At 49.0% G+C, this 25,578-nt stretch overlaps 2 protein-coding genes across 2 annotated transcripts; one reads left to right on the top strand and one right to left on the bottom strand.

The window, feature by feature from the left end:
* The first annotated feature begins 13,187 nt into the window (after positions 1-13,187).
* On the top strand, positions 13,188-17,299 carry LOC132386271 (cystatin-B-like). The gene is made up of 3 exons (XM_059958549.1): positions 13,188-13,327; positions 14,975-15,085; positions 16,834-17,299. The coding sequence occupies exons 1-3, from the start codon at positions 13,265-13,267 to the stop codon at positions 16,957-16,959; spliced, it is 300 nt and encodes a 99-aa protein (XP_059814532.1). The 5' UTR covers positions 13,188-13,264; the 3' UTR covers positions 16,960-17,299.
* Positions 17,300-17,990: 691 nt separating this feature from the next.
* On the bottom strand, positions 17,991-24,499 carry LOC132386269 (hepatic and glial cell adhesion molecule-like). Its single transcript, XM_059958546.1, has 4 exons — positions 24,423-24,499; positions 23,929-24,243; positions 20,437-20,724; positions 17,991-19,119 (listed from the first exon to the last, which is right to left on the bottom strand). Exons 1-4 carry the CDS (start codon positions 24,472-24,474, stop codon positions 19,007-19,009), a joined length of 768 nt encoding a protein of 255 aa, XP_059814529.1. The 5' UTR covers positions 24,475-24,499; the 3' UTR covers positions 17,991-19,006.
* Positions 24,500-25,578: the final 1,079 nt, after the last annotated feature.

Raw genomic sequence — 25,578 nt, forward strand, 5'->3', positions numbered from 1 at the left:
GGACCCTCCGAACTCCTCGACTCTCCAAACAGCTCAGGACCCTCCGAACTCCTCGACTCGCAGCTAAGGACCCTCCGAACTCCTCGACTCGCAGCTCAGGACCCTCCGAACTCCTCGACTCGCAGCTCAGGACCCTCCGAACTCCTCGACTCTCCAAACAGCTCAGGACCCTCCGAACTCCTCGACTCGCAGCTCAGGACCCTCCGAACTCCTCGACTCGCAGCTCAGGACCCTCCGAACTCCTCGACTCGCAGCTCAGGACCCTCCGAACTCCTCGACTCGCAGCTCAGGACCCTCCAAAGTGGTCAACCAAGCACATGTAGCTTCATCTCTTCTCCTCGGGGTACCTCCTGGCCTCGGGCCCCCGCTTGGGGTCCGTTCCTCGTCCAGCTTACAGCATCGCTTCCTCTCTCTCTCACCCCCCCCCCCCGCTCCGATCTCCCAAAGCCCGCCAACAATAGTTTACAGTCTCAGAAGAAAGAACAACATTAACCCCAATTGGTTTACAAAGGAATACAATTCTCGTTATCAGTAAATTTTAACCCAAACATGCTTCCAGGACGCTCTCGCAACAAAGAAGCATTCCTGCGTTCAACAAAACAAAGAAGCCATTGTGATTACAAACACAGTAACGAAGAAAAAAGAAGAAAACCCCCTTTACAACATGATGAAGTTGTCCTTTGCGGGGCACCAGCGATTCGCTCTTCCCTTCCTCCACCATTGATGTTGATCTCAGTCCAATCGGTTCTGTGTCCTGAAAATCCTCCTTCACTCCATCTTACCGTCCCCTTAACATTGGCAGAGTCCCCCTTGTCCTTACCTGCAAACCCACTAGACATCGGTGGCAGACTGTTCTGGTTAGAGTAATGAGCAGTGCTGGGATAATGAGGCCAGCTCCTTTGGCAATGGGAATTCCGGGCATGGCCAGGTAACATGAGTAGACTTGTCCAAGTGTAGTCAGCCTGGATCAAGCCAGTTCCCTGTGCGCTGTAGGGATTGTGTCAGTCTCCCAGCCTCCCGACCGGCCATAACTGCACATGCTGTGTGGAGCTGCAGCTCCCAGTGGACCGCATTAGGGATCTGCGGTTGCTGCTCGATGACCTTGGTCTGGTCAGGGAGAGCGAGGAGGTGACTCCCGAACGGCCATAACTGCACATGCTGTGTGGAGCTGCAGCTCCCAATGGACCGCGTTAGGGATCTGCGGTTGCTGCTCGATGACCTTGGTCTGGTAAGGGAGAGCGAGGAGGTGACTCCCGAACGGCCATAACTGCACATGCTGTGTGGAGCTGCAGCTCCCAATGGACCGCGTTAAGGATCTGCGGTTGCAGCTCGATGACCTTGGTCTGGTAAGGGAGAGCGAGGAGGTGATAGAAAGGAGTTAGAGGCAGTTGGTCACAGCGGCGCCACGGGAGACAGGCAATTGTGTAACAGAAGAGGGAAGGGGAAGAGTCAGGTACTAGAGAGTTCCCTGAACATTAAGTACTCCTGTTAGAGTACAGGTGCGGGGGGGCTGACAGTCTACCTGGGGGAAGCAAGTCTACCTGGCGCAGAGTCCGGCCCTGTGGCTAAGAAGGGTAGGGAAAGGAAGAGAAAGGCGGTAGTGAGAGGGGACTCTGTAGTCGGGAGTTCAGACAGGCGATTCTGTGGACGCAGGAAAGAAGGTCGGATGGCATTTGCCTCCCAGGTGCCCGGATCCGGGATGTTTCTGATTGTGTCCACGATATCCTGCAGTGGGAGGGAGAGCAGCCGGAGGTCGTGGTACATATTGGTCCCAAAAGGAGAAGAGGTCCTGAAAACAGACTCCAGGGAATTAGGAAGGAAGTTGAGAAGCAGGGCCGCAAAGGTAGTATTCTCGGCATTACTGCCTGTGCCACGTGATAGTATAGGAATGGAATGAGGTGAAGGTTAAATGCGTGGCTGAGGGATTGGAGCAGAGGGCAGTGATTTCTGGATCATTAAGTCTTATTTTGGGGCAGGTGTAACCTGTACAAAAAGGATGGATTGCACTTGAATCCCAGGGGGGACCAGTATCCTATTTTGGAGATTTGCTAATGCTACTGGGGAGAGTTTAAACTGGATTTGTTGGGGGGGGGGGGTGGGAACTGCGAAAGAGGCGGTTGGCTCGCAAATAGAGGAAGCTTGGAGACAATGTGTGAGAAAGGATAGGCAGGTGATAGAGAAGGGACACGCTCAGACCGACGGTTTGAGATGTGTCTGATTTAACGTAAGGAGTATTGTGAATGAAGCGGTTGAGCTTCGGGCCTGGATCAGACCTTTGATCTATGATGTAGTGGCCATGACAGAGACTTGGATGGCTCGGTGACAGGAAAGTGCAGGGTTTTAAATGTTTCAGAAAGGGCAGGGAGAGAGGCAAAAGAGGTGGGGCGTGGCACTGTTGATCAGAGATAGTGTTAAGCTTGCAGAAAAGGTGGACGTCATGGAGTGATTGTCTACGGAGACTGTGGGTGGACGTTAGGAACAGGAAGGGGTCAATAATTGAACTGGGTCTTTTATTTATAGGCCGCCCAGTAGTAACATTGATATCGAGGAGCAGGTAGGGAAACAGATCGTGGCAGGTTATAAAAATAACAGTTGTCATGGTGGGAGATTTTAATTTCACAAATATAAATTGGCATCTCCCTAGAGCAAGTGTTTTAGATGCGGTGGAGTTTGTTCGGTGTGGAGTTCTCCGTCGGTACGTTCCGATGAGACAGGGAAGTTATGGTAGGGTTTGGGAGCGAGGAAAGTTTGCCTGTCGACCTCTGTTTTGAGACTGGCGATGAAGATCTACCGCAGAACACTTATCTGAAGTATGTGTCCGAGATGCGAAGGGAGCTGAAAAAGGCTGATGAATTAGCTGAGGTCTCGGCTCCCAGGCAGAATCAAAGAAATAACAGGAGGTATGATCAAAAAGTTAGGTTCTCCTCACGCATGCATGCAGAATGAGTACTCATAAATATCTGGGGCGACCTGGGAAGCATAAGTTGTTTGGCCGCTGGGAGTTGCGCCCTATGTAATGGAGACTGGGGTGTCAAACGTACCAGTGTTATGCACGATACCAGAGCATGGGAATGGATTCTGAAACGGAACATCTGGGGCAAGAGTTGCCTCAACTGGACCCTACACTTAGTAAGAGGACTCTGCGGCAACGTGGAGAGATTGAATGTCTCAGAGGATGAGGAAAAGGGGTTGTGGTATCTGCTGCCTTTCGCCAACTCCCCAAAATGTGAGGAGGAGATTCCTAATCTTTCCCACACTGAGGCAGGTGACCTGGTCGGGGGTGGAGGTTGTGACATTAGCAGTGCTCAGACAGGCTTGCAGCTGGACCAGGAAGAGGGTGTGGGCTCCACAGTAACTGGGGATGAAACTGAGCAGGGGGATCCGGTTTGCAGGAAGGCACGAGTGATAGACTGGGGGAAGCCTCGTCATGGACACCAGAGGTATCCCTAGGAGTGTATGAAACTGAAGGATTAGTTGATGGAACAAAGGGGTCTCAAAGAATCAGGAGACCCCCAGGTAGGCTTGTCTATGTAGCACCAGGGGAACTGAGTGCTACGAATATCCCACGAGGGAGATATGTCACTACCCTTTACAAGTGGACTGGAGTTGCTGACATCAGGAAATTCTACTGAAAACGGTGTTATTATTCTGAGATGACAAGTTGACAAGATGACAAGTCATGAGGACATGACTATTTTGGTGGGGGGAGAGTGTAATGCCACGGTTCTTACTTTTACTGTTATGCTGTATGTCTTTCATATTGGCTGTTCTGTAAAAGCAGCTTGTTTTCAGCTTGTTTGGCTTGTGGTTGAACATAAGAGATGAGGGGACATGTGCGCCATCCGATTCGGATGGTTGAGTTAAGGAGATGGTTCTCTGGTGAGGGACACTAAGGTTGGGCTTGGGTTTTGTTCTGCGGGGGATGGGGAGAGAAGACGCTGCAGAGAACCGGTCGAAGCATAGGATCCGGTGGGAGAGCCGCTTGTTCGAGATGGGTTGCGAGCGACGTGCGGAAGCTGGTGTGAGCTTTCAGCTTGACCGAGGACCCAGCGCGTGAGTGACAGAGAAGTTCCAGATGAGCTCCAACTTGTGCACATTTGACTGTTTAATTTGGATTGGGCAGTTTCCGTTTGTTACTCTTTACTAACCTTCCAGTTAAGTCGAGATTCATAAGCATAATTCCTTTAATCGTATGCAGCGTGCAGTCTGTTATTTGTAACCGGATAGCAAATTACACAGCATCCACACAACCCGGGGTCTGAGGTGGGCTCGAGCCGTCTCAATCTCACCGGTTCGGCGGGAATTGAGTGTGCTCTCCTTAGACTTCCGCAGCCAAGGAAACGGTGGCGTTTCACCCGTATATCAGTGCATGTGGCCAGACACATGAAGATCAGAACTTAACCGGAACAGGGAATTAAAGTGGCAGGAACTGAAACGTCGACGATAAGCAGGAGCGGTTCCTCACCCGCCTGTCGTTTGTCCAAACCACAGGCGGCGTGTCTTTAAACGTTCCATCGAGTACACAGAAATAACAGATGTACCACTCCATTACTGTTTTCTCTGGATGGAGTGAAAAAAAACTGTGTGAACATGGAACATCGATATTTACAGCACATTACAGGCCCTTCGGCCCACAGCAGAGAGACCTACTCTAGAGACTGCCAAGAATTTCGCCAGCGCTCAGCCCGCTATTTTGCTCAGCTCCATGTTCCTGGATCACAGTGGACGGGCCTCATCCAGGACCAGGACTTAATGGTGGCGAGGGCCGAATCGTTCAGAAAATCAGGGAGAAATGTTCCCTTAAAAATGCTGAAAGTCGTGGAGTGGCAGAGAATATAAAAAGAGTTGTGAAGGTTGGTGGAATCTTGCTGACTAATAGAAGTTGAAGAGCATGAAGACCAGGCCAATAACACCTGCTGAATTCGGAAGGGGTGTGGGGAGCACATGCAGAGGAAATAATTGAGATGCAGAAGGAATTTCTTTCCATTGGCAGAGGGACGGAACTTCAGAGAAACCCGTGTGGAGAAGATTCCAATATTGGAAAAGTACAGCGGTCAAGAATCATACCAGGGTACCGTTCAATAGTCTTATAACAATGGGAGGAAAGCTGTTCTAAGGGACCAGATATACGTCTGGATAAACATTGACTGATTAAGACAGTTGTCCTCTTGCTCTACACATACTTATAGAATGCCTTAGGGTTTTGATTAACCCCGCCTGCCAAGGCCGTCTCATGGCCCATTCTGGTTCTCCTAATTTCCTTCTTAAGCACGTTCCGGAATGAAAGTTTACGAGATGGATTTATAAAGCAGATTGAGACTGAGCCCACTACGGCACCAGATATTCTGGGTTGGGGGTTGTGCAAACAACTGTAATTGAACGCTCAGGGGCAAGTGATCATAATATGATCAAGTTCACTCAAAAATGTGAGAGGAAAAGCTACAATCAGATGTATCAATATAACAAAGATGTACAGGGAATTGCAGAGGCATGAGGGAGGAATTGCTTGGGACAAAACACTGGCAGGGATGACGGAAGAACAGAAATGGCTGGATTTTCTGGAAAGAATCCGGAAGAAGAAGAGGTACTGTAAAGGCAACCGCTGCCAACGAGAAGGTGAAAACAACAAAAGAATCCAAATAAAGAGATTATAATAGAGCAAATATTAGTGGGGAGTTGGAGGATAGAGAATTTTAAAAACCAAAGAAAGCAAGTGATAAAGTCGTTGAAAGGAAAAGATGGAATACGAATGTATGCTAACCTATAATATTGCAGAGGATACCACAAGTTTCTTCAGAATCATGAAGTGTAAAACAGAGGCGAGACTGGGTATCGAAACGCTGGAAGCTATGCTGAAGAGTTCGGAATGGTAGACAAGGTAACGCAGAAAGATGAATAAATAATTTGCAACAGACTAGCTGTATGGCTGATGTTAAAGATGCCAAGGGGCAAGAAATGTGTGATATTGCCATTAAAAGGGACAAAGGGAAACTGACAGGATAGAAGGTAGATAAATCACCTCGTCCAGATGGTGTACACACCAGAGTTCAGAAAGACTTCCCTGAAGCGATTGTGGTAACATTAGTAATGAACTTTCAAGAATCAGGATGTCTTGGAGTGTTTCCAGAAGACTGGAAAATTGTAAATGTCACTCCAGTCTTCAAGGAGATGAAGAGGCTGAATTATATGCCTCTTTCGGTCCTGTGCAGTAGCCCCTCCATACCAGTCAGTGATGCAGCCTGTGAGAATGCTCTCCACGATACAACTTTATAAAAGTTGTTGAGTGTGTTACTTGACAATATAATCAGAACAAAAGGATTGCAAGGGAGAGAATTGACCTTCTGGATTATCAGAATGGTAATTTATGCATGAAGACAAAAATGATGCTAGAGATCTTAAATGTTTCTTTTTGCATTTGTGTTTACGGACACAGAATCTATTGAAGTGACCCACCGCAGAGTAAGGTCATGATCCTATACAGAGTACATAGGAGGAGGTGTTTTCTGACTGGATAGAAATTAGGTTAGATAAATCTTCAGCGGCTAACAAGTCATTCACTCGGACCGAGAAGGAGGAAATTGCGGAAATTGCAGGGGTTGTAGGAGGTATATGTGAAATGATGCTTAGCATTAGGTAAGTTGCGGAGGCCTGTGACTCCGGAGATCGGTTCTGGGTCTGTTGTTGTTTGTCATCTATATCAATGATCTGTATGAGAATGTGGTTAACTGAATTAATAAATTTGCGGATTACAACAAGATTGGGGCATAGTTAACAGTGAGGAAATCTTTCAGAGCTTACAGTGCAATTTGGACCAGCTGGAAAAATAGGCAGATGGAATGTAATGCAGGCAGGCATGACAAAACAGGATAGATATTACACTGTGAACAGTGGGGCACTGAGGGGTGCGGCAGAGCTCCACTGTTTATTGAATATAGTATCACAGGTTGGTGGGCTAGTAAATAAAGCTTTTGCACATTGACTGTCATAAATGACTGCATTGAGTCCAGGAGATGCAATGTAACTCTGCAGTTACACAAGACATTAGATAGGCCGAGTTTGCTGGATTCTGTGTATTTCTGGTCACCTACCTACAGAAAAGATGGAAATGTGGTTGAATGAACACAGACAAAAATTGCAAGGATATTGCTGGGTCTGGGGAAACTGAGTTATGAGAAGTGACTGAATAGTTTAGGACTTTATTCTTCTCAAAGCAGATAATTGTGATGAGATTTGAACCAGGTATACAACATTATGAAGGGTATAGATAAGATAAATGCAAGCAAAGTTCATATAACGGTTAAGGGTGCAATGTGAAAGGTTTATGCGGAATGTGAGGGCAATATTCTTTACTCAGAGCGTCCTGAGAGTGTGGAACGAGTTGTTGAATGTGAACTCGATTTCAACGTTGAAGAGAAGTTTGGATGATAGAGGTATGGTGGGCCATTACCCCGGGGAAGGCCGATGGGAGAAAGCTGTTTCAGTGGTTCAGGTTCTGTTTCTGTGAAAGGACTGCTGATGGACTCGGCGCAAAACGTCTACTGCACTCTTTTCCATAGATGCTGCGTGGAGAGCTGAGTCACTGCAATAGTGTATTAAGGTTTATATTACTCTATAACTAATTAATCATAACGAGCTGATTAAATAAAGATCCAAAATAAATATAACCATCCACCCATATAACAATTACAGCACGGAAAAGGCCATCTTGGCCTTTTGAGTCCGTGCTGAACGCTTACTCTCACCTATTACAACCGATCTGCACACAGTCCATACCCCTCCATCCCTTTCCTGTCCATTTATCTATCCAATTTTATTCTAAATGACAATATCGAACCTGCCTCTACCACTTCTACTGGAGGCTCGTTCCACACAGCTTCCCCTCTCTGAGTAAAGAAGTACCCTCTCGTGTTACCCCTAAACGTTTGCCCCCTAAATCTTAACTCATGTCCTCTTGTTTCAATCTCCCTTATTCTGAATGAAAAAATAGCCTTCCCACGTCAACTCTATCTACCCCCTTCATAATTTTAAATACTTCTATCAAGTCCCCCCTCAACCTTCTACGCTCCAAAGAATAAAGCCATAACTTGTTCAACCTTGTTCTGTAACTTAGGTGCTGAAACCCAGGTAACATTCTCGTATATCATCTCTGTACTCTCTCTATTTTGCTGACATCTTTCCTATAATTCAGTGACCAGAACTGTACACAATACTCCAAATTTGGCCTTACTAATTCCATGTACAATTTTAACATTATATCCTAACATCTATACTCAATGCTCTGATTTATAAAGACCGGCATACCAAAGGCTTTCTTCACCACCGTATCCACATGAGACTTCACCTTCTTGGAACTATGCACCGTTATTCCGAGATCACTCGGTTCTACTGCATTCTTTAATGCACTACCATTTACAATGTATGTCCTATTTTGATTATTCCTGCCAAAATGTAGCACCTCGAACTTATCAGCTTTAAACTCCAATTGCCATCTTTCAGTCCACTTGTCTAACTGGCCTAAATCTCTCTGCAAACTTTGAAAACCTATTTCACCTGCGCCACCTACCTTAGTATCCTCTCCATACTTACTAATCCAATTTACCACTTCATCATCCAGATCAGGAATGTATATAACAAACAACATGGGACCCAGTACAGATCCCTGAGACACATCACTGTTCACAGTCCTCCATCCTGACAAAGAGTTATCCACCACTACTCTCTGGCATCTCCCAGCCTGCCACTGTTGAATCTATTTTACTACTACTTCAATATTAATACCTAACGATTGAACCTTCCTAACTAACCTTCCATGTGGAACCTTGTCAACGGCCTTACTGTAATCCATATAAACAACATCAACTACTTTACACTCGTCAACTGTCCTAGTAACCTCTTCAAAAAATTCAATACTATTTGTCAAACATGATTTTCCACGCACATACCCATGTTGACTGTTCCTAATCAGACAGTGGCTGTCCAGATAATTACATATACCATCTCTAAGAATATTTTGCGTTCATTAACCCACCTCTGACGTCGAACTTACAGCCCTATAATTGACGGGTTTACTCTTAGAACCCTTTTAAACAATGGAACAACATGAGCAATACGCCAATCCTCTGTTCACCATCCCCGTTTCTGACGACATTTGAAACGTCAGAGCCCCTGCTATTTCTGCACTAACTTCCCTCAAGGTTCCAGGGAATATCCTGTGAGGACCCGGAGTCTTATCCACTTTTATATTCTTTAAAAACGCCAGAACTTCCTCTTTTTTAATCATCATAGTTTCCATAACTTCCCTACTTGTTTCCCTTACCTTACACAATTCAATATCCTTCTCCTCAGTGAAGACCGAAGAAAGGAAATTGTTTAAAATCTCCCCCATCTCTTTTGGCTCCACACATAGCTGTCCACTCTGATTCTCTAAGGGACCAATTTTATCCCTCACTATCCTCTTGCTTTTAATATAACTGTAGAAACCTTTCGGATTTACTTTCACCTTATTTGCCAAACCAACCTCGTATCTTCTTTTAGCTTTTCCAATTTCTTTCTTAAGATTCTTCTTACATTCTTTATATACCTCGAGCACCTCATGTACTCCATGTTGCCTGTATTTGTTGCAGATATCTCCCTTTTTCCAAACCGGGTTCCAAAATCCCTTGAAAACCATGGCTGTCTCAAACTTTTAACCATTCCTTTCAACCTAACAGGAACATAAAGATTCTCTACCCTCACATTTTCACCTTTAAATGACATGATTTCTCTATTACATCTTTCCCATAAAACAAATTGTCCCAATCCACTCCTTCAAAATCCTTGTGTATCTCATCAAAGTTAACCTTTCTCCAATCAAAAATCTCAACCCTGGTTCCAGTCCTATCCTTCTCCATAATTATATTGAGACTGATGGCATTGAGATCTCTGGACCCGAAGGCTCCCCAAACACATATCTCAGTCACTTGCCCTATCTCATCAGTTGAAATATTCAACACATTAATTCCCCAGGAATATTCACAACAGTGTAGATATGTTTAAAGTCGTTTCACAGTGCTTTGTCCAATGCCCGACAGTTTCCCTATCGCAGATCTTTCGTAAGCATAACAACACACAAGATGCTGGAGGAACTCAGCAGTTTAGGCAGCATCTATGGAACTGAAAAATAAACCGATATTTCGGGCTGAAACACGTAGTGGAATTAGAAAAGGGAATGAGGAAGAGGCCCGATCATTGATTTCGAAGATACGGGTTGTTGTTCTGCTTGACTCTTAGCTCAATGTCTGCGTGCAAGCAGATGCTGGTTCGCTTACATTTCTCAGAACAGGGCGCGGCCTTTATGCTGAAACCAGATCTTATCAGCAATTCACCCTTATGCGGGTGTGGAAAAAAAAAGTCACATCAAAATTGTATTTTACTCTTTCTGCTGCAAGGTAATGCCATAGAATCTTTAACATCAATGTAAAAAAAATACCGAGGGTCGTCAACCAGCACCTTTAGCAGTTACAGTTGTTGCCCCATTTGCTGCGAGTTTAGAGCATTTAATGTTCACCTCAAGCTCGCATCATCTGCTGCTGTTTATTTTTTTTTCATGATGTTTTTAAGTATATACATACAATAACGACATTCCACAAAATAAAGACCGTTATCACGTGTCTGGAAGCTGGTTCATTCCCAGACACAGTTACCAGTAAACGTTTAAATAGTGTTGATGTATGGGTGAGAGTGAGTGGAAGGGGCACAGTGATGTGGATGTTCAGGGGTGATCAGAGGGAGGGGTAGCCCAGAATGTGGTTGTGGAACTTGGTAAAGCCGTAGATGTGTTTCACTCTCTGAGGCAGATAGGGTGAGAAAGAAGGTGGGAGGCGAGAGAGAGACAGCTAGGAAGAGAGAAAGAAAGACAGCAGAGAATGAGAGGATGAGGGTAGGGAGAGTGCGGAGGACAGAGAGTGGAGACAGTGCGAGTTAGAGGAGGAGGTTGTGAGAGAAAGAGACTCGGGGATGGTGAGAAAGGGAGAGAGCAAGGCGAGTGAGATAGTAGGGAGGGGTGTGGAGTAAAGGGAGAGAGAGGGTGGAGAAAGCGGTAGGGAGAGAGAAATCAAAAGGTGAAGTATGATATGATGATGTACTGGTGGTGATATGACTAATATTTAAGTGCAATAATAATTGAAGGACAGGAGGATGAGCTACTGTGGCCATTAGACTTGTTTGCCGGACGGCAGGGCTGGCAGCTCAGAATTACCGGGTTCCGTTGTTTGAGATGCAGGAATGTGGGAGGGGTTAAAAGGGGCTTGTGGCGTTCCTATCTCGGGGAAAATGTCATGAGACTGCTCAGTCAGGGCAGCCTGGAGAATTCTTCCACATAGAACATAGAACAGCATAGCACACGAACAGGAAATGCGGCCCACAATGTAGTGCCAAAGCAAATCAAAGCACACAAACACTAATCCCTCCTACCTGCACTATGTCCATATCCCCAAACTTCCATACATCCATGTGCCAATCCAACCGTCTCTTAAAAACCTCTCATGCCTTTGCCTCCATACCAGGCAGCACTTGCTCCGAACACGACTCTCTGAATAAAGAGACTTACCCCTCACATCCCACTTGAATATATCCCTTCTGCCTTCAGCGTCTGCCCTCGAGTATCAGACATTTCAACCTTGGGAAACTGATAACCCCTGTCCAATCCATTAAAGCCTCTGATAATATTTTAAAACTGTATCAGATCTCTCGTCAACTTTAGTGCTCCAGTGAACTACACATTTATCCAGCTCCTCATGGTAGCTCACATCCTCGAAAGAGCAGCATCCTTGCAAACGTCCTCTGCACCCCCTCCAAAGCCTCGACTACAGTGGAATGACCAGAAATGTCCCAGTGCTCCAAATCTGGCCTTACTATAATTGGACCTTAAGATATAGGAAATAAGTAGGTCATTCGGCCCATCGAGTCTGCTCCCCTATTCAGTCATAGGCTGATCAAACTCTTCTAGTCATCTACATTCCCCTGCCTTCTTCCCATACCATTTGATGCCCTGGCTAATTAAGAATGTCTGTCTCGGCCTTCAATACCCCAATGACGGCCTCCAGAGCCGCTCGTGGCAACAAATCCGACAGATTTACCAGCCTCTGACTAATGGAAGTTCTCCACATCTCAGTTTGAAAAGAAAGTCCTTCAACCCTGAAGTCATGCCCTCTTGTCCTGTAATAGAACATAGACATTGAATAGTACAGCACAGTACAGGCCCTTTGGCCCACAATGTTGTGCCAACCCTCAAACTCTGCCACCCATATACCACCCCCCCCCACCTTCAATTCCTCTATATACCTGTCCAGTAGTCTCTTAAACTTCACTAGTGTATCTGATTCAGGCAGTGCATTTCACACACCAACCACTCTCTGAGTGAAAAACCTTCCTCTAATATCCCCTTGAACTTCCCTCTCCTCACCTTAAAGCTATGTCCTCTTGTACCGAGCAGTGGTCCCCTGGGGAAGAGGCGCTGGCTGTCCACTCTGTCTATTCCTCTTAATATCTTGTACACTTCTATTATGTCTCCTCTCATCCTCTTTCTCTCCAAAGAGTAAAGCACACAGAGAAACACGACTTACAGGGACGCCCTTCGGCCCATCTAGCCCATGCGGAAACCATTTAAGCTGCATTATACCAGCCCGCTGCAGCTGGATCATAGACCCCCGGAAGCCTCCTATCCGTGTACCCGTGCAAACATCGCCTAAACGTTGGAATCGAGCTCGCACGGACCAGTCGTGCTCGCAGATCATTCCACACTCTCACGACCTTCTGAGTGAAGGCGTTCCCCCTCATAATTCCCTTAAACTTCTCACCTTTCACCCTTAACCTTTGATCACTGTTTGCAGTCCCACCCAACCACAGCGGATAAAGCCAGTGAACCTCCATCAAATCCCCTCTCAATCTTCTACGTTCATTAGAATCCTGTCCCATTCAATGTTTCCTGAAACCAGAGGCCCCGCAGACCCAGGAGCATCTCTGTGAATGTTCCCTATGCTCTGTACACCTTTCCCGTAAGTAGGTCACATCCGTAAGGGGCCGGGGTCAGGTTCCATGCCCCAAGCGGAGGGCAAGAGCCCGAGAGAGGGCAAAACGGGGCGGGGGAATAGCTGAGAGGGGGGAGGGGCATGTCGGAGGGGTGGGGGAGGGGCCAGATCTTTATAAGCGGCCGTGACAAGTGGCGAGAGAGAGGGAGAGAGAGAGAGAGTCAGCGAACGAACGAGTGCAACAGAGAGAGAGAGAGATGGCACCAGTCTGGACAAAAGAACAGCCGGCCACGACAGAGGTCCATAAGGTCGCAGATGAGGTTTGTTCCAAACTCTTCCAGAACCAGGAGCACAGTCCTCCCCACTCCCACACCCCTTAAACTGCCCTCCTCGGGGGGATAGAAGAGAGAGGCGGGGTCAGAAATTAAATAAAATATATATTTATATTTATATCTCCAGGCGAGATAGGAGAAGGAGGGCAGAGGAATTTTCGAGCACGGAGAGGGAGAGAGAAGGAAAGAGCGGGAGGTAGAGAAGTAGAGGTACGGAATAGACAGTGGAAGTCCATTTGGAGCAGGGAGAGGAGAGGATTGAGTGTAGGACGGGGTGAATAATGGCGACAGTAACAGGGCGGAGGCTGGATGAAGGGGAAGATTGCGGAAAAATTGTGAGGGGGCGATATATGGGAGAGGAAAGGGGAGGGAGGTAGAGGGAGACGGAAGAAAGGGGGATGGGAAAGGGAGGGGGACGAGAGAGGGAAGGAAGGAGGAGGAGAAGGGGGAGAGTGAGTGTTTGGATTAGAGGGCGGGAGGAAAATTGGAGAACGAAACGGAATGCGGGGGGCAGTTAGGAGAAAGGGAGGTGGAAGGAGGAGGAGCCAGGAGTGGAAAGAGGGAGAAATAGCAAGAGTGGGGGAATAGCGGGGTAATTGAAGATCGAACAGAGTGGGGGAGAGAGAGGGGGGAGGTAGAGAGAGAGGGAGAGAGAGACGGGGAGAGGGAGGGGATAGATCAGGGGAAGTGGGGAGAGGTGGGAGGGTGGAGAAAGAGTAGCGGAAGTGGGGACATGCGGGAGAGAGACAGCGATACGGGGAGAAAGAGCAGGGAAAACAGAGAAACGTGAGAGGCAGAGAGCCAGGGAGCCAGGCGAGATAGGGGAGGGAGGGCAGAGGAATTTTCGAGCACGGAGAGGGAGAGGGAAGGAAAGAGCGAGAAGTAGAGTGCGCGAGCGAGAGAGAGAAAGTGAGAGGGAGAGAAAGAAGGCAGAGACACGGATAAAAGGTGAGAGTTCCAGCAGGGGAATTGGAGAGATTGTAGACTGATACAGACGGGAGAGGGAGAAGAGCGAGAGCGAGACGGGAAAAGTGTGAGAACGAGCAGGGAATGTGGAATGAGGGAGCAGAGAGTGAGGCGAAGGACAGGGCAGGAGAAGGGGAGAAAGATCAGTGACGGAGCGACAGAGATGTAGAAAAGCCTGGCCAGGGTAAAGATTATAGAGGCACACAGAAAGAGGGGGAAAGAGCAAGGCTGGGCGAGAGAGCGGTAGGAGAGAGAGACGTTGAGGGGGGTGAGAGAGCAGGGGAGGCGGAGAGGGGGGAAGAGGGAGACGGTGAGGGGGTGAGTGACCAGCGGAATCGAAGAGAGAGGGAAAAGGGAAACGGTGAGGGGGGTGAGAGAGCAGGGAATGTGGAGAGAGAAGAAAGAGAGAGACGGTGAAGGGTGAAAGAGCAGGGGAGGCGGAGAGGGGGGAAGAGGGAGATGATAAAATGATAGATCAGAGAGAGACGAGGAAGAGTGGGGCGTAAGGGTACGAGGTGGGGAAAGGCGAGAGACGGAACGAGGTAAAGCGGTGAAATGGAGGGAGGTGAAGTAAAAAATAAATGGTACCGCCACCCGCTTCCGGACACCCTTCCTCGTCCCGCTCTGTCCTCCCCGGGAGATACAGAAGTTTGTGTTGTTCCTGTCCAGGTGAAATCCGACGCGGAGAGTCACATCCACGCCTTAGAGCAGATATTCGTCGCGAAATCGTACCGTGAGCAGGACCAGACCATCATGCTGGGAAAACTTCTACTGATCAAGGTGGAGTTTCCACACAGAAGCCGGAAGGGAGCAGGGGTGGGAGGGGAATGGAGACCGGGAGAGGGTGGGAGGGGAATGGAGACCGGGAGGGGGTGGGAGTGGAATGGAGACCCGGAGAGGGTGGGAGGGGAATGGAGACCGGGAGACGGTGGGAGGGGAATGGAGACCGGGAGGGGGTGGGAGGGGAAAGGAAACCGGGAGGGGGTGGGAGGGGAACGGAGAGCGGGAGAGGTGGGAGGGGAATGGAGACTGGGAGGGGATGGGAGGGGAATGGAGACCGGGAGAGGGTGGGAGGGGAATGGAGACCGGGAGAGAGTGGGAGGGGAATGGAGACCGGGAGGGGGTGGGAGGGGAATGGAGACCGGGAGGGGGTGGGAGGGGAATGGAGACCGGGAGGGGGTGGGAGGGGAATGGAGACCCGGAGGAGCTGGGAGAGGAATGGAGACCGGGAGGGGGTGGGAGGGGAGAGGTGTAGGGGAGGTTAGGATTATCAGAGTCGGGAAGTGTGGAGGGGCTAGGAGGGGAATAGAGCTCGAGAGGTGTGGGATGGGAATGGAGTCCGGGAGGGGGTGGGAAGCTAGAGGAGTACGGGAGGTTAGGATTAACAGAGACGGGAAGGGAGCAGCTTTGGCAGGGTAATGGAGACCGAGAGAGGGTGGGAGGGGAATGGAGACCGGGAGCGGGTGGGAGGGGAATGGAGACCGGGATGGGGAGGGAGGGGTATGGAGACGGGACGGGATTGGAGACCGGGAGGGGCTGGGAGCTTAATGGAGACCGGGAGGGGCTGGGAGGGGAACGGAGACCAAGAAGTGTGGGATGGGAATGGAGATCGGGAGGGGTTAGGAGGCGAGAGGTGTACGGGAGGTTAGGATTAACAGAGACGGGAAGGGAGCAGCTCTGGCAGGGGAATGGAGACGGGGATGGGTGGGAGGAGAATGGAGACCAGGAGGGTGTGGGAGGGGAATGGAGACGGGGAGGGGTGGGAGGGGAATGGAGACCAGGAGGTCTGCCAGGGACGTAGATGGGGTTGGGGAGAGGGAGTAAGATGGAGATGGGGACGGACGTAGCGGAGCAAGTGCATGACGGAGAGTTCAGGAGATGTAGGAGCTGGAGGGGGTGACGAGACGAGGACAGGTTCAGGGGAGGTAGGAGGTGACGGAGACCGGGAGGGTTTGAGGGGAGAGATGGGATGACAGTGAAGTGGACGGGGTGGGTCAGAGACGGTGAGAAGTGTAGGGGTCGGAGCGTGTGACGGTGTCGGAGAGGGGTTTAGGGGAGGGAGGGGGTGACGGAGACGAGCAGTGTTTCAGGGGAGGTAGGAGGTGACGGAGACCGGGAGGGTTAGAGGGGAGAGATGGGATGACAGTGAAGTGGACGGGGTGGGTCAGAGACGGTGAGAAGTGTAGGGGTCGGAGCGTGTGACGGTGTCGGAGAGGGGTTTAGGGGAGGGAGGGGTTGACGGAGACGGGGAGAGGTGTAAGGGAGGTTAGGATTATCAAAGCCGGGGAGGGATGTGGGGGAGGGAGGGACGATTAAAACGGGGCGGTAGTGTAGGGTAAGGAGGGGTGATAGAGACTGGAAGGGGTGCAGGGGAGGGAGGGTTGAAGGAGTCGGAGAGGGGAGCAGCGAGGGATGAAGTGGCGGGGATGTGGAGGGAAGTCTCGCGAGAGCGCGGGTCACGGAGGTGGCAGTGGGAAGGGGGTTAGCGGACGGGACTCCCATGACTAACCGAGTGACCCTGCCCACAGGTCGATATTGGAAACCCCAACAACTTCGTCCACATGGAGGTGTTCGTACCCAGTAACAAACTGCCAGTTCTGGTGGCCATCCAGGAAAACTTCAGTAACTGCGCTCCGCTGGAACCCTTGGTCTGAGAAACGAGAGTTTCCTGACCGATGCCAACCCCTCGCTGTGCTTGCGGCCCACCCCTCGGGAATATTCCCCTCCCTCCCCACGAAGCTCGTCACACGGGGTAGTTGGGACACCCTTCAGCAACCCATTGTTTAATGCTGGGTTTGGTTCTTCCTGTGCACAGATCCCAGACACACTCACACCTCCCCCAGACCCTACACACCCACCTCCCCCCCGCCAACTCACCGACACGTCCCGCGCTCCCGGAATACCAGCAGACCCACCTCTCCAGCTCGCTGAGGCCACCTGAACCGTCAGCTGTTCGACGCAGAATCTTTTCGCTAATAAAACGCGTTGATCCGATTGGCCGTCTGGTCGTCTTTAACCATCCCCTCTTTCGGATGCTGCGGGCGGGGGCAACGCTGCGAGGCAGTTAGTGCGGATGTGTGAGGGAGAGGGGGAGCTGGACGTATGCGGGCCGCTGACCTACAGTCTCACGGAGATCCAATCGGAGGGATGCGGTCACGGCGACAAGGGGAGGGGGCGCGGTTCGAGGTGGCGTGTGGAGGGGAATCACTGCGAGGTGTGGATGGTGTCAGTGGGATGAGAGGGCGGGGTCAGTGGGAGGTGGGCGGGATGAGAGGAAATAGTGGGCGGTGTTCGTGGGAGGAGGGGGCGCGTCACGGACGAGGGGCGGGGTTTGCGGGAGGAGAGGTCGGGCTCAGTGGAGAGAGGGGGCGAGTGGAGAGAGCGGTTCGCGTTGTACAATCTGCGGCAGGGAGCGCGTAAGAGGGACACCTTTCAATCAGGGCGGCGATGGAGATTTTCAAAGGCAGAGTTTCGGGGCAATTCACGAAGAAGAGCTCCGACTAGCGACCAGCCGGCCTCTGGGATTGGTTAGCAGGAGCAAGTTAAAGGAAGGCTGTGCCAAGCGCGGCGGCGGTGGTTTGCGTGGTGTTAGGTACACGCAACCCTGGGGAGAGTTCCTGTTACATGCTCGCAACCCTGTAAAACTATCAGCAGCAATTGGACACACCTCATTTTGCAGTTGACAGTCTCTATTTTACGAGTAACTTCTAAATTTAGCAACTTAAAGCAGGTTAAAAAGTTAGCAGTACTATGCAAACGTAAATGTATAGATAAATTTCGCCAAGCAAATTGAAACTCGGGTGGTAATCGTTACAGTCTTACGATGGGATGTTAGAAAGTTCAGTTCAGTTCAAATGTACAGAGTTGTTGTTGTTGTGTTGAGGGAGATATTTGTAATCCAGGGCGAAATTAGGCCACAGTTAGGCCTAGTTCTAGTTTGGCCACACTTGGAGTACTGTGTCCAGTTCTGGTCGCTCAGTATAGGAACGATACTTAGAGGCTACTTGGAGAGAGTCCAAAGAGTGATCTCTTTGTTTCAAACGTTCCTCTCCCCTCCCCGTCTCTGCAAACTTCGTCCAGTTGCAGCAACTTGTGAGAGTCAGTTATCAATACTCGGGATCGATCTCAACTCACCCTTGTGCGCTGTCGGAAGTCCCACTGTGTGTGACTCCGCGAGAAAGACAGCTCACCTTGCTTAAACACACCCAGACTGAACACCAGCTGCCCATCATGTAACTGCTTCCTGCTTCTCCCCACCGATGGCAACCCAGAAGCCGACAGCAGTTCTGGTAGGTCCTGGTGTAATTCCAGAGAAATAGAAACACGAGCTGTTCGCCATAGCACAGGAGCAATTTTTGTCGTCAGCAGAAATCCAACGGCGTATAAATGTTAGTCTCATGCTTTCGGCGTTTTAAAGGGACAGTCTACAGAAAGAGTGAACCCTCGGAGTACATGACGTTGGACAGAGTCAGAGTGGTCATCTTGAGATCGCTGAGGCCTCAGGCAGAGAAAGCAAAGGAAAGTAAAGCGCGACGTTGAAGTCTTGTCCCCTCCACCCACTTTATAACCGCTCCGCCGAGACAGTGGAGATGTCGGGCAGGAGAGCTGAATGCTCCTTTTGCAGGGAGGCGTCCCTTCTCGCTGACGACTGCAACTGCGAAACGTGCCTCTGTCTGCAGCTTATCACAAGCGAGATTAGGATCATCTGAGGCACCATTTACAGGTTGCTCTGCACAGGCTCATGAGAAGTACAACAAATGCACAGAGCGCGAACTCTCCAGGGCTGAGGGTACTATTTCCATCTGTTTTTGGTGCTAAGAGAGAAAACAAACATCAATTTTAGATTGCGAAAACACATCTTTGTTTTTTTTTTTTGGAAATGATGACTGATCCACACTCGGAATCGTTCCGGACGCTGTCTCCATATTGAACATTGGTTTTGGTCCAATATTCCGACATCATGTCGATGCCATTCGTCTGTAATCCGTACAGACAGCATGGAGTTCAACTCACCACGCAAGGAGATCTGGGAGTCACCTGCTTCCGGAGAGGGCTGAACAGGAAAGGTAAAGTGAATGAACGCGAATTCAGCTACTGGAAATGGTCATTGAATTAGTTACTAAGATACAGAACCCCAGTCCCGGCTCTTCTACCATTTCTGACTGCATTTGCATCCTCCAGTTTCCGCTATCACCAGGTCTTCTGTTCGTTCATGTTTTAAACTTAAAAACTTTGCAGGCGTAAATTCACCACTTGGATCACAACATATCCCCATCCTTTCCGCCCTTTCAGAAATCTGCTTTTGCCCCCCCCCCCGCCTTCGCTCTAACATTAAATTTGTGTTCATTTTATCAAGCAGACTAAAGTACAATATTTCTGTTTGAGCAGATGCTCTCTGTCCTGCTGAGTATTTCGCGTCTTGCGCTTTGTTTTCGACCTTCCAAAGTGTATTACTTCACTCCTTTCTGGATTAAACTTCATCTGCCACTTCTCAGCACAGTTCTGCTTCCTGCGGATATCACCTAGGAAAATCGTCCGCTCTCTCACCCGTCGTGTTATCTCAAGCTCCCTAGCCCTCCCTTCGACTCTCTCATCCAAACCGTTCGCAAAAAGCGGCCATCCCAGAATAGAAGAGATCCCAGCGACACACCACTATTCCATGACGCCCATGCAGAACGCCTGTCCGCTATTGCCACCGTTTTTCTTCTCTAACCAATCAACCCACGCAGCCAAGTTTCTCTCGGCCCCGTGAATCCTGACATTCCGAATGATCTCATCGTTGGGAACCTTGCCCAACACCTCACTGAAACCCTGATACATCACCGTTTACATCGGACACAATATCGGACACAACTGGACGCTCGGCTACGATTCTGACCTTCTCTGGTCTATCAGTAAAATGAAAATAAAATGTTGATTAGAGTAATATCCTGGTGGATCCGGGATTTTCTGACCTCCTCTAGTCCATCTCTACAATGGGATATCCGATACAAATTAACGCGGTTGTCTAACTGTGGACTGACAGTAAACTTGCATGCCCGGTTCAATTCTGACCTTCTCCGGCCTATCTACAAAATGGGAATACCTGTCTAGTAGAATAAAATCCGGTACAAATGATGGTTGCTGGTTACCTGTGTACTTGCAGTAAACCTCCACGTAGGTCTCTCCAGAGCCATTGCTGAAAGAGTTGCTGACGATGCACTTGTACGTCCCGACGTCGTTTCTGTTCACGCTGATTATAGTCAGTTTCGCCTTGTCGGGAGATGTAAATATTCTGCCGTTTTCCCGGATGGGTTGGTTGTCCTTGAACCATGTCCGTGTCTGAACAGTGCCCGACGCGTCGCAACTCAGTGCGATGGTATCGAGGTTTTCCAGGGGAGTGGAATTATTGGTCACCACGGCAACCCCGGTCACTGTCTCTGTAAATACAATTAAAATGCAAATAGCTTTCACTGGGTTTTATCTACATCATGTACATAATATTTGGAATCTGCCAACTGAGCATCGACGCCATTGCCAGCTCTTATCCCTATGTGCTTCTTCACAGGAGAAGTCAAAGCTAACACAAAGGCCAAAAGGAGGGTGTACAATGGAACAATCATTACTGGGATGTAAAATGACTGGGAAGTTTTAAAAAAATAACAGAAGGCAACTAAAAGGTCATTAAGAAGGAAAATATGGAATTCGAAATCACTCTAGCCAATCATATTAAAGAGGATATGTAAAGTTTCTTCAGATTCGTGAGGTGTAAAAATAGACGCGAGAGTGGATATCAAACTGCTGGAAGACGAGAGAGGAGAGGTAGTGTTTGGCAACAACGAATTGGTGGAAGAGCTGAATAGGTATTCTGCATCATCCCTCACTGTGGAATTCACTGGCGATATGTTGGACTTTCCAGGTATCAAAGTTCATGCAATGAAAGCATTCTTTCCCAGGGTACGGGAATATAAAAACAAGGAGAAAATGCTGAAATGTTAGAAACCAGTGGTGAGGCCCCACTTGGAGGATTGTGATCTGTTTTGTATAACCTTAACCACATAACAATTACAGCACGGAAACAGGCCGTCTCGGCCCTTCTAGTCCGTGCCGACCGCTTATTCTCACCTAGTCCCACCGACCCGCACTCAGCCCATGACCCTCCATTCCTTTCCCGTCCATATACCTGTCCAATTTTACTTCGAATGACACAACTGAACTGTCACCCATATAACAACTACAGCACGGAAACAGGCCATCTCGGCCCTTCCAGTCCGTGCCGACCGCTCACTCTCACCTAGTCCCACCGACCCGCACTCAGCCCATACCCCTCCACTCCTTTCCCGTCCAAAAACCTGTCCACATTGTTTTCTAAAATGGTGCCCCTTTCTGCGGAAAGGATGTGTTGAAACTGGAGGCGTTTCAAAGGAGCTTCAGCAAAATCATTCCGGGATTGAACAGCTTTTCCTGAGAAGAGGGTTTGCCGGCTCTGGCCACCATCCACTGGAATTCAGAAGAATGTGGGGGTAATCTCACGGAAACCCATCGAGTTGTGAAAGGCCTTTTTAGAGTGCACATACAGAGGATGTTCCTTATGGCGGGAGGGTTCAACACCAGAAGGACAACCTCTGAATAGAGTGGCGTCCTTTGAGAACGGAGACGAAAGGGAATTTATTTGAATTGAATGTGGTGAATCTGGGAATTATGTTGCACAGGCAGCTGGAGAGGCCATGTCGTTATGTAAGTTTAAAGCTGAGGATGATAGATTGGTCAGGGCATGAGGGATATGCGGAAACGCCTGTGAATGGGACTGAGAGGAATATTGGATTAGCCATGATGAAATGGCGGAGCGGACTCCATTGGCCAAATGGTCTAATTCTCTTTCCCATGCTGTATCGCCTTGTAGTCTTAACTGCAGCAATTAACCATTTGCAATCCAATCCGCAATTCAAATCAAATCCGATTCACATCTTCATCAATACTCTTATTCTTAAATATGCACCGTCGTCAAACGATATTGTCAGACGATATTCTAATCGGGCTCAGGCACTTAGTTGAATTATTCGGGCTGACGGCACCAACACCATTAGTGATAGGACCTCAGCAAAGGGAGGAACGGACGACCTACCGAACACATTGATTTCCGCGGTTGAGGCATTATTCCTTTTTGTAGCCATGTTATAGGCCTCACAAGTTTACTTTCCCGTGTGGCTCACAGAGATGTTGTCGAGGACGACCTCCTCCCCACTTGGTACGTGGGCACCATTCAGTTGCCAGTTCAATTCAGCGCCTGGGCGGGACTCTGTGGAACATGTTAACCTGATGGTGCTTCCGGCAACGTGAAAAGAAGAGTCCGGAATTTGTGGAATTTGTGGCCACGTGCAGTTGTGAAGGTCAGGTCATGGGGGGTATTTAAGGCAGAGATTGATAGGTTCATGACTGGACATGGCATCAAAGGTTACAGGGAGAAGGCCGGGAATTGGTGTCGGAGAAAAGTTAAAAAAAAATGATCGGCCATGATTGACGGGCGGAGCAGTTTCGATGGACCAGACGGCCGAATGCTGCTCCTATGTCTCACTGTCGTTTGAATTTCCTTTGGCTGTCAGACTCTGTGAGGATCTATCCTGGGCCCAACATATTGATGTAATTGCACTGAAGGCACCGCGACCGCCATTTTTCTTAAGGAGACCTAGTATGTCACCAGAGATACTCGCCAGTTTCTACAGATGTACCGTGGGGAGCATGCTAACTGTTTGAGGACGTTCTGGTCTTGGACCCAACACGTAGGTGCAATAGCGACGATTGCATGGGCGCGCCCCTACTTCCTAAGGAGACTGCGCAGACTGGGCATGACGTCTAAAACTGCGACAAAGGTCGATGGATGTGTAATGGTGAGCTCATTGACCTGCTGCCTCATGGTCCGGTGTGAGGGAAATTAATGCCTTGGAACGGAAAATCCTGCAAAGTGTATTGGATACAGCCCGGTCCATCACGGTAAAGCACTCGCAACCATTGAGCGCATCTACATGAAGCGCCGTGGTAGGGAAACAGCATCCGTCATCAAATAGCCTCACCACGCAGGACTTCTCGCCATGCTGGCATCAGGTAGAAGCTGCGAGAAACTCAGTGCTCGCAGCCCTCGGTTCAAGGAGAGTTACCACCCTTCAGCCATCAGGCTGATCAAATCGGATGACTGCACTCACCTGCCCATCCAGTGATAACCAGTGATCTCACTTTAAGGACACTTTATCTCGTCATTTCATGTTCTCCATTTTTGTTAATATTTGTTTATATTTTTAAATCTGCACAGTATGTTGTCCGGTCCACTATCGTGTTCTTCCTGTTATAGTTACTGATCTGCAGCTTTACAGAGTACGAGTGAGAGTTGAACAGTCCATAACGTGGGACTGGCAGGGTGCACTGGTGGCCCGTTTCTGCATCACAGCCACCTATGCATGTCCGAGAGGAACTCTAATCTAAATCTAATGCGGAACTATGTTGCTCACCCGCTATAGTTTTGTTCAATCGGAAATAATGCATCTCCCAGCAGCGAACAGGGAAGGTTATATTGTATTCTATCACACCAGAAATAAAATGAAAGTTATAGTCCGAGATCGCATGATTCTGTATAACTCTGTCTCACTTACCAATGATACGCAGAGAGATAGTCGCTGAGGTCATGGAGCCACTAGTTGGAACCATATTCACACGGTATTCCCCACCGTCAGACATTTTCACCGACTTCAGCAGAAGCGACCCTGTGGACGTGAATAGCTCAGTCCGCGATGTGTAGGCGTTGTCAATAGACACGGTTTGGCCGATCCACTGGGCGATTGTTCTCCCATTAAAATTCCAGCTTCCACTGGTGACCACGGCCGACGGCCGCACCGACAAGAACGCATTTCTCCTGACGGTGACATTTATCTGGCTGAACTCGAGAATGGTAAACTGCCGAGACTCACCTGAGAATGAGAAAATCGTAAGAGTGAAAAGTGACAGATGCGGAGAGACTCGAGAACTGCAATTAGCTCAATCGACACTGATAGTCATATCGCCTCTTATAAACTGCCCTTCTATCCTCTGACCACCCGCCGTTCTGTTGATTATCTGACCGCTCACTGTTCGAGAGAGTGACCCTCACCCGCCGTTATGTGGAGACAAAGAACGAGAGCTGCGAAGGCCAGTCCCGACATCCCGAGAGAGCAGCGCCGATCTCTGTTACACTCGGAGACTGAGCCGCACTTCCTGGTTTGCGGGTCTGATATCTGGATTCTGACGTCACAAGCGGCAGCGCTGATTGGATCAGAGAGTCTGTACTTTGCTCGAATCTACATCAAATCCTGTGTGTTGTTCTACAACTATCTGCTGCTGTTTTGTTGAGTGCGATAATGATCTCAAAGAGAGTGTCTCTCACCCACCGACATGAAGAGAAAAAGAGCGAGTAAAGTGAACGTCATCCACGCGATCCCGAGAGAGCGGCATCTGTCTCTGTTACTTTCTGAGAGTGATCCGCATTTCCTCGTCTCCGTGCCAGATGTCGAGAGTGTGCTAGGTCAAACCTCGGAGCTGTTGGATAGTAGAGCGAGAAGCAGGGAAATAAACAGACTTAAAGCGCTGAAGAAACAGACTATTCAGCCCTCGATACTATGCCCTCATGTTTACCAGATCACGTGACATTTTCCTCAAAACTACACTCCTCTGAAGTAGATAGAAAGGTTGAGTGTTGTCACCGCACGTCAGCGGCTGGATTCTATTCGGTGATGGAGGAGGTCTGATATCGGTATGTCAACAAAGACTGGGATATGTACGGACCTGCAAGGTGGGGAGCATTCGGACTGTTTCCATCACCGTCTGGTGTGCGGGCCCCAATGCCTGGGATCCACACAGAATGCAAACACCTGTGCACACAATCACATCCATCACGGTACTAGCCTCACCGTAATCCTGGACATCTTGAAAACGTTGCACCTGCAGAAGTCCAGGTCCCCAGTTAAAGACCATCGCCATCGACATTCGGAATATGCACCCTTCCCATTAGAGCCATCCGGAATATGCTCTCTTATCATTAGTTAGAACCGCTCAATGCTCCCTTCTCATTATTACAGTCTGGGATATGCTTTCCTCTCATTACTACCATCCGGAATATGCTCTCTTATCATTAGTTAGAACCGCTCAATGCTACTTTCCGCTGGGATATGCTTTCCTCTCATTACTACCATCCGGAATATGCTCTCTTATCATTAGTTAGAACCGCTCAATGCTCCCTTCTCATTATTACAGTCTGGGATATGCTTTCC

The sequence above is a fragment of the Hypanus sabinus genome, unplaced genomic scaffold (assembly GCF_030144855.1).
Source record: "Hypanus sabinus isolate sHypSab1 unplaced genomic scaffold, sHypSab1.hap1 scaffold_1085, whole genome shotgun sequence".
Taxonomy (NCBI): Eukaryota; Metazoa; Chordata; class Chondrichthyes; order Myliobatiformes; family Dasyatidae; genus Hypanus; species Hypanus sabinus.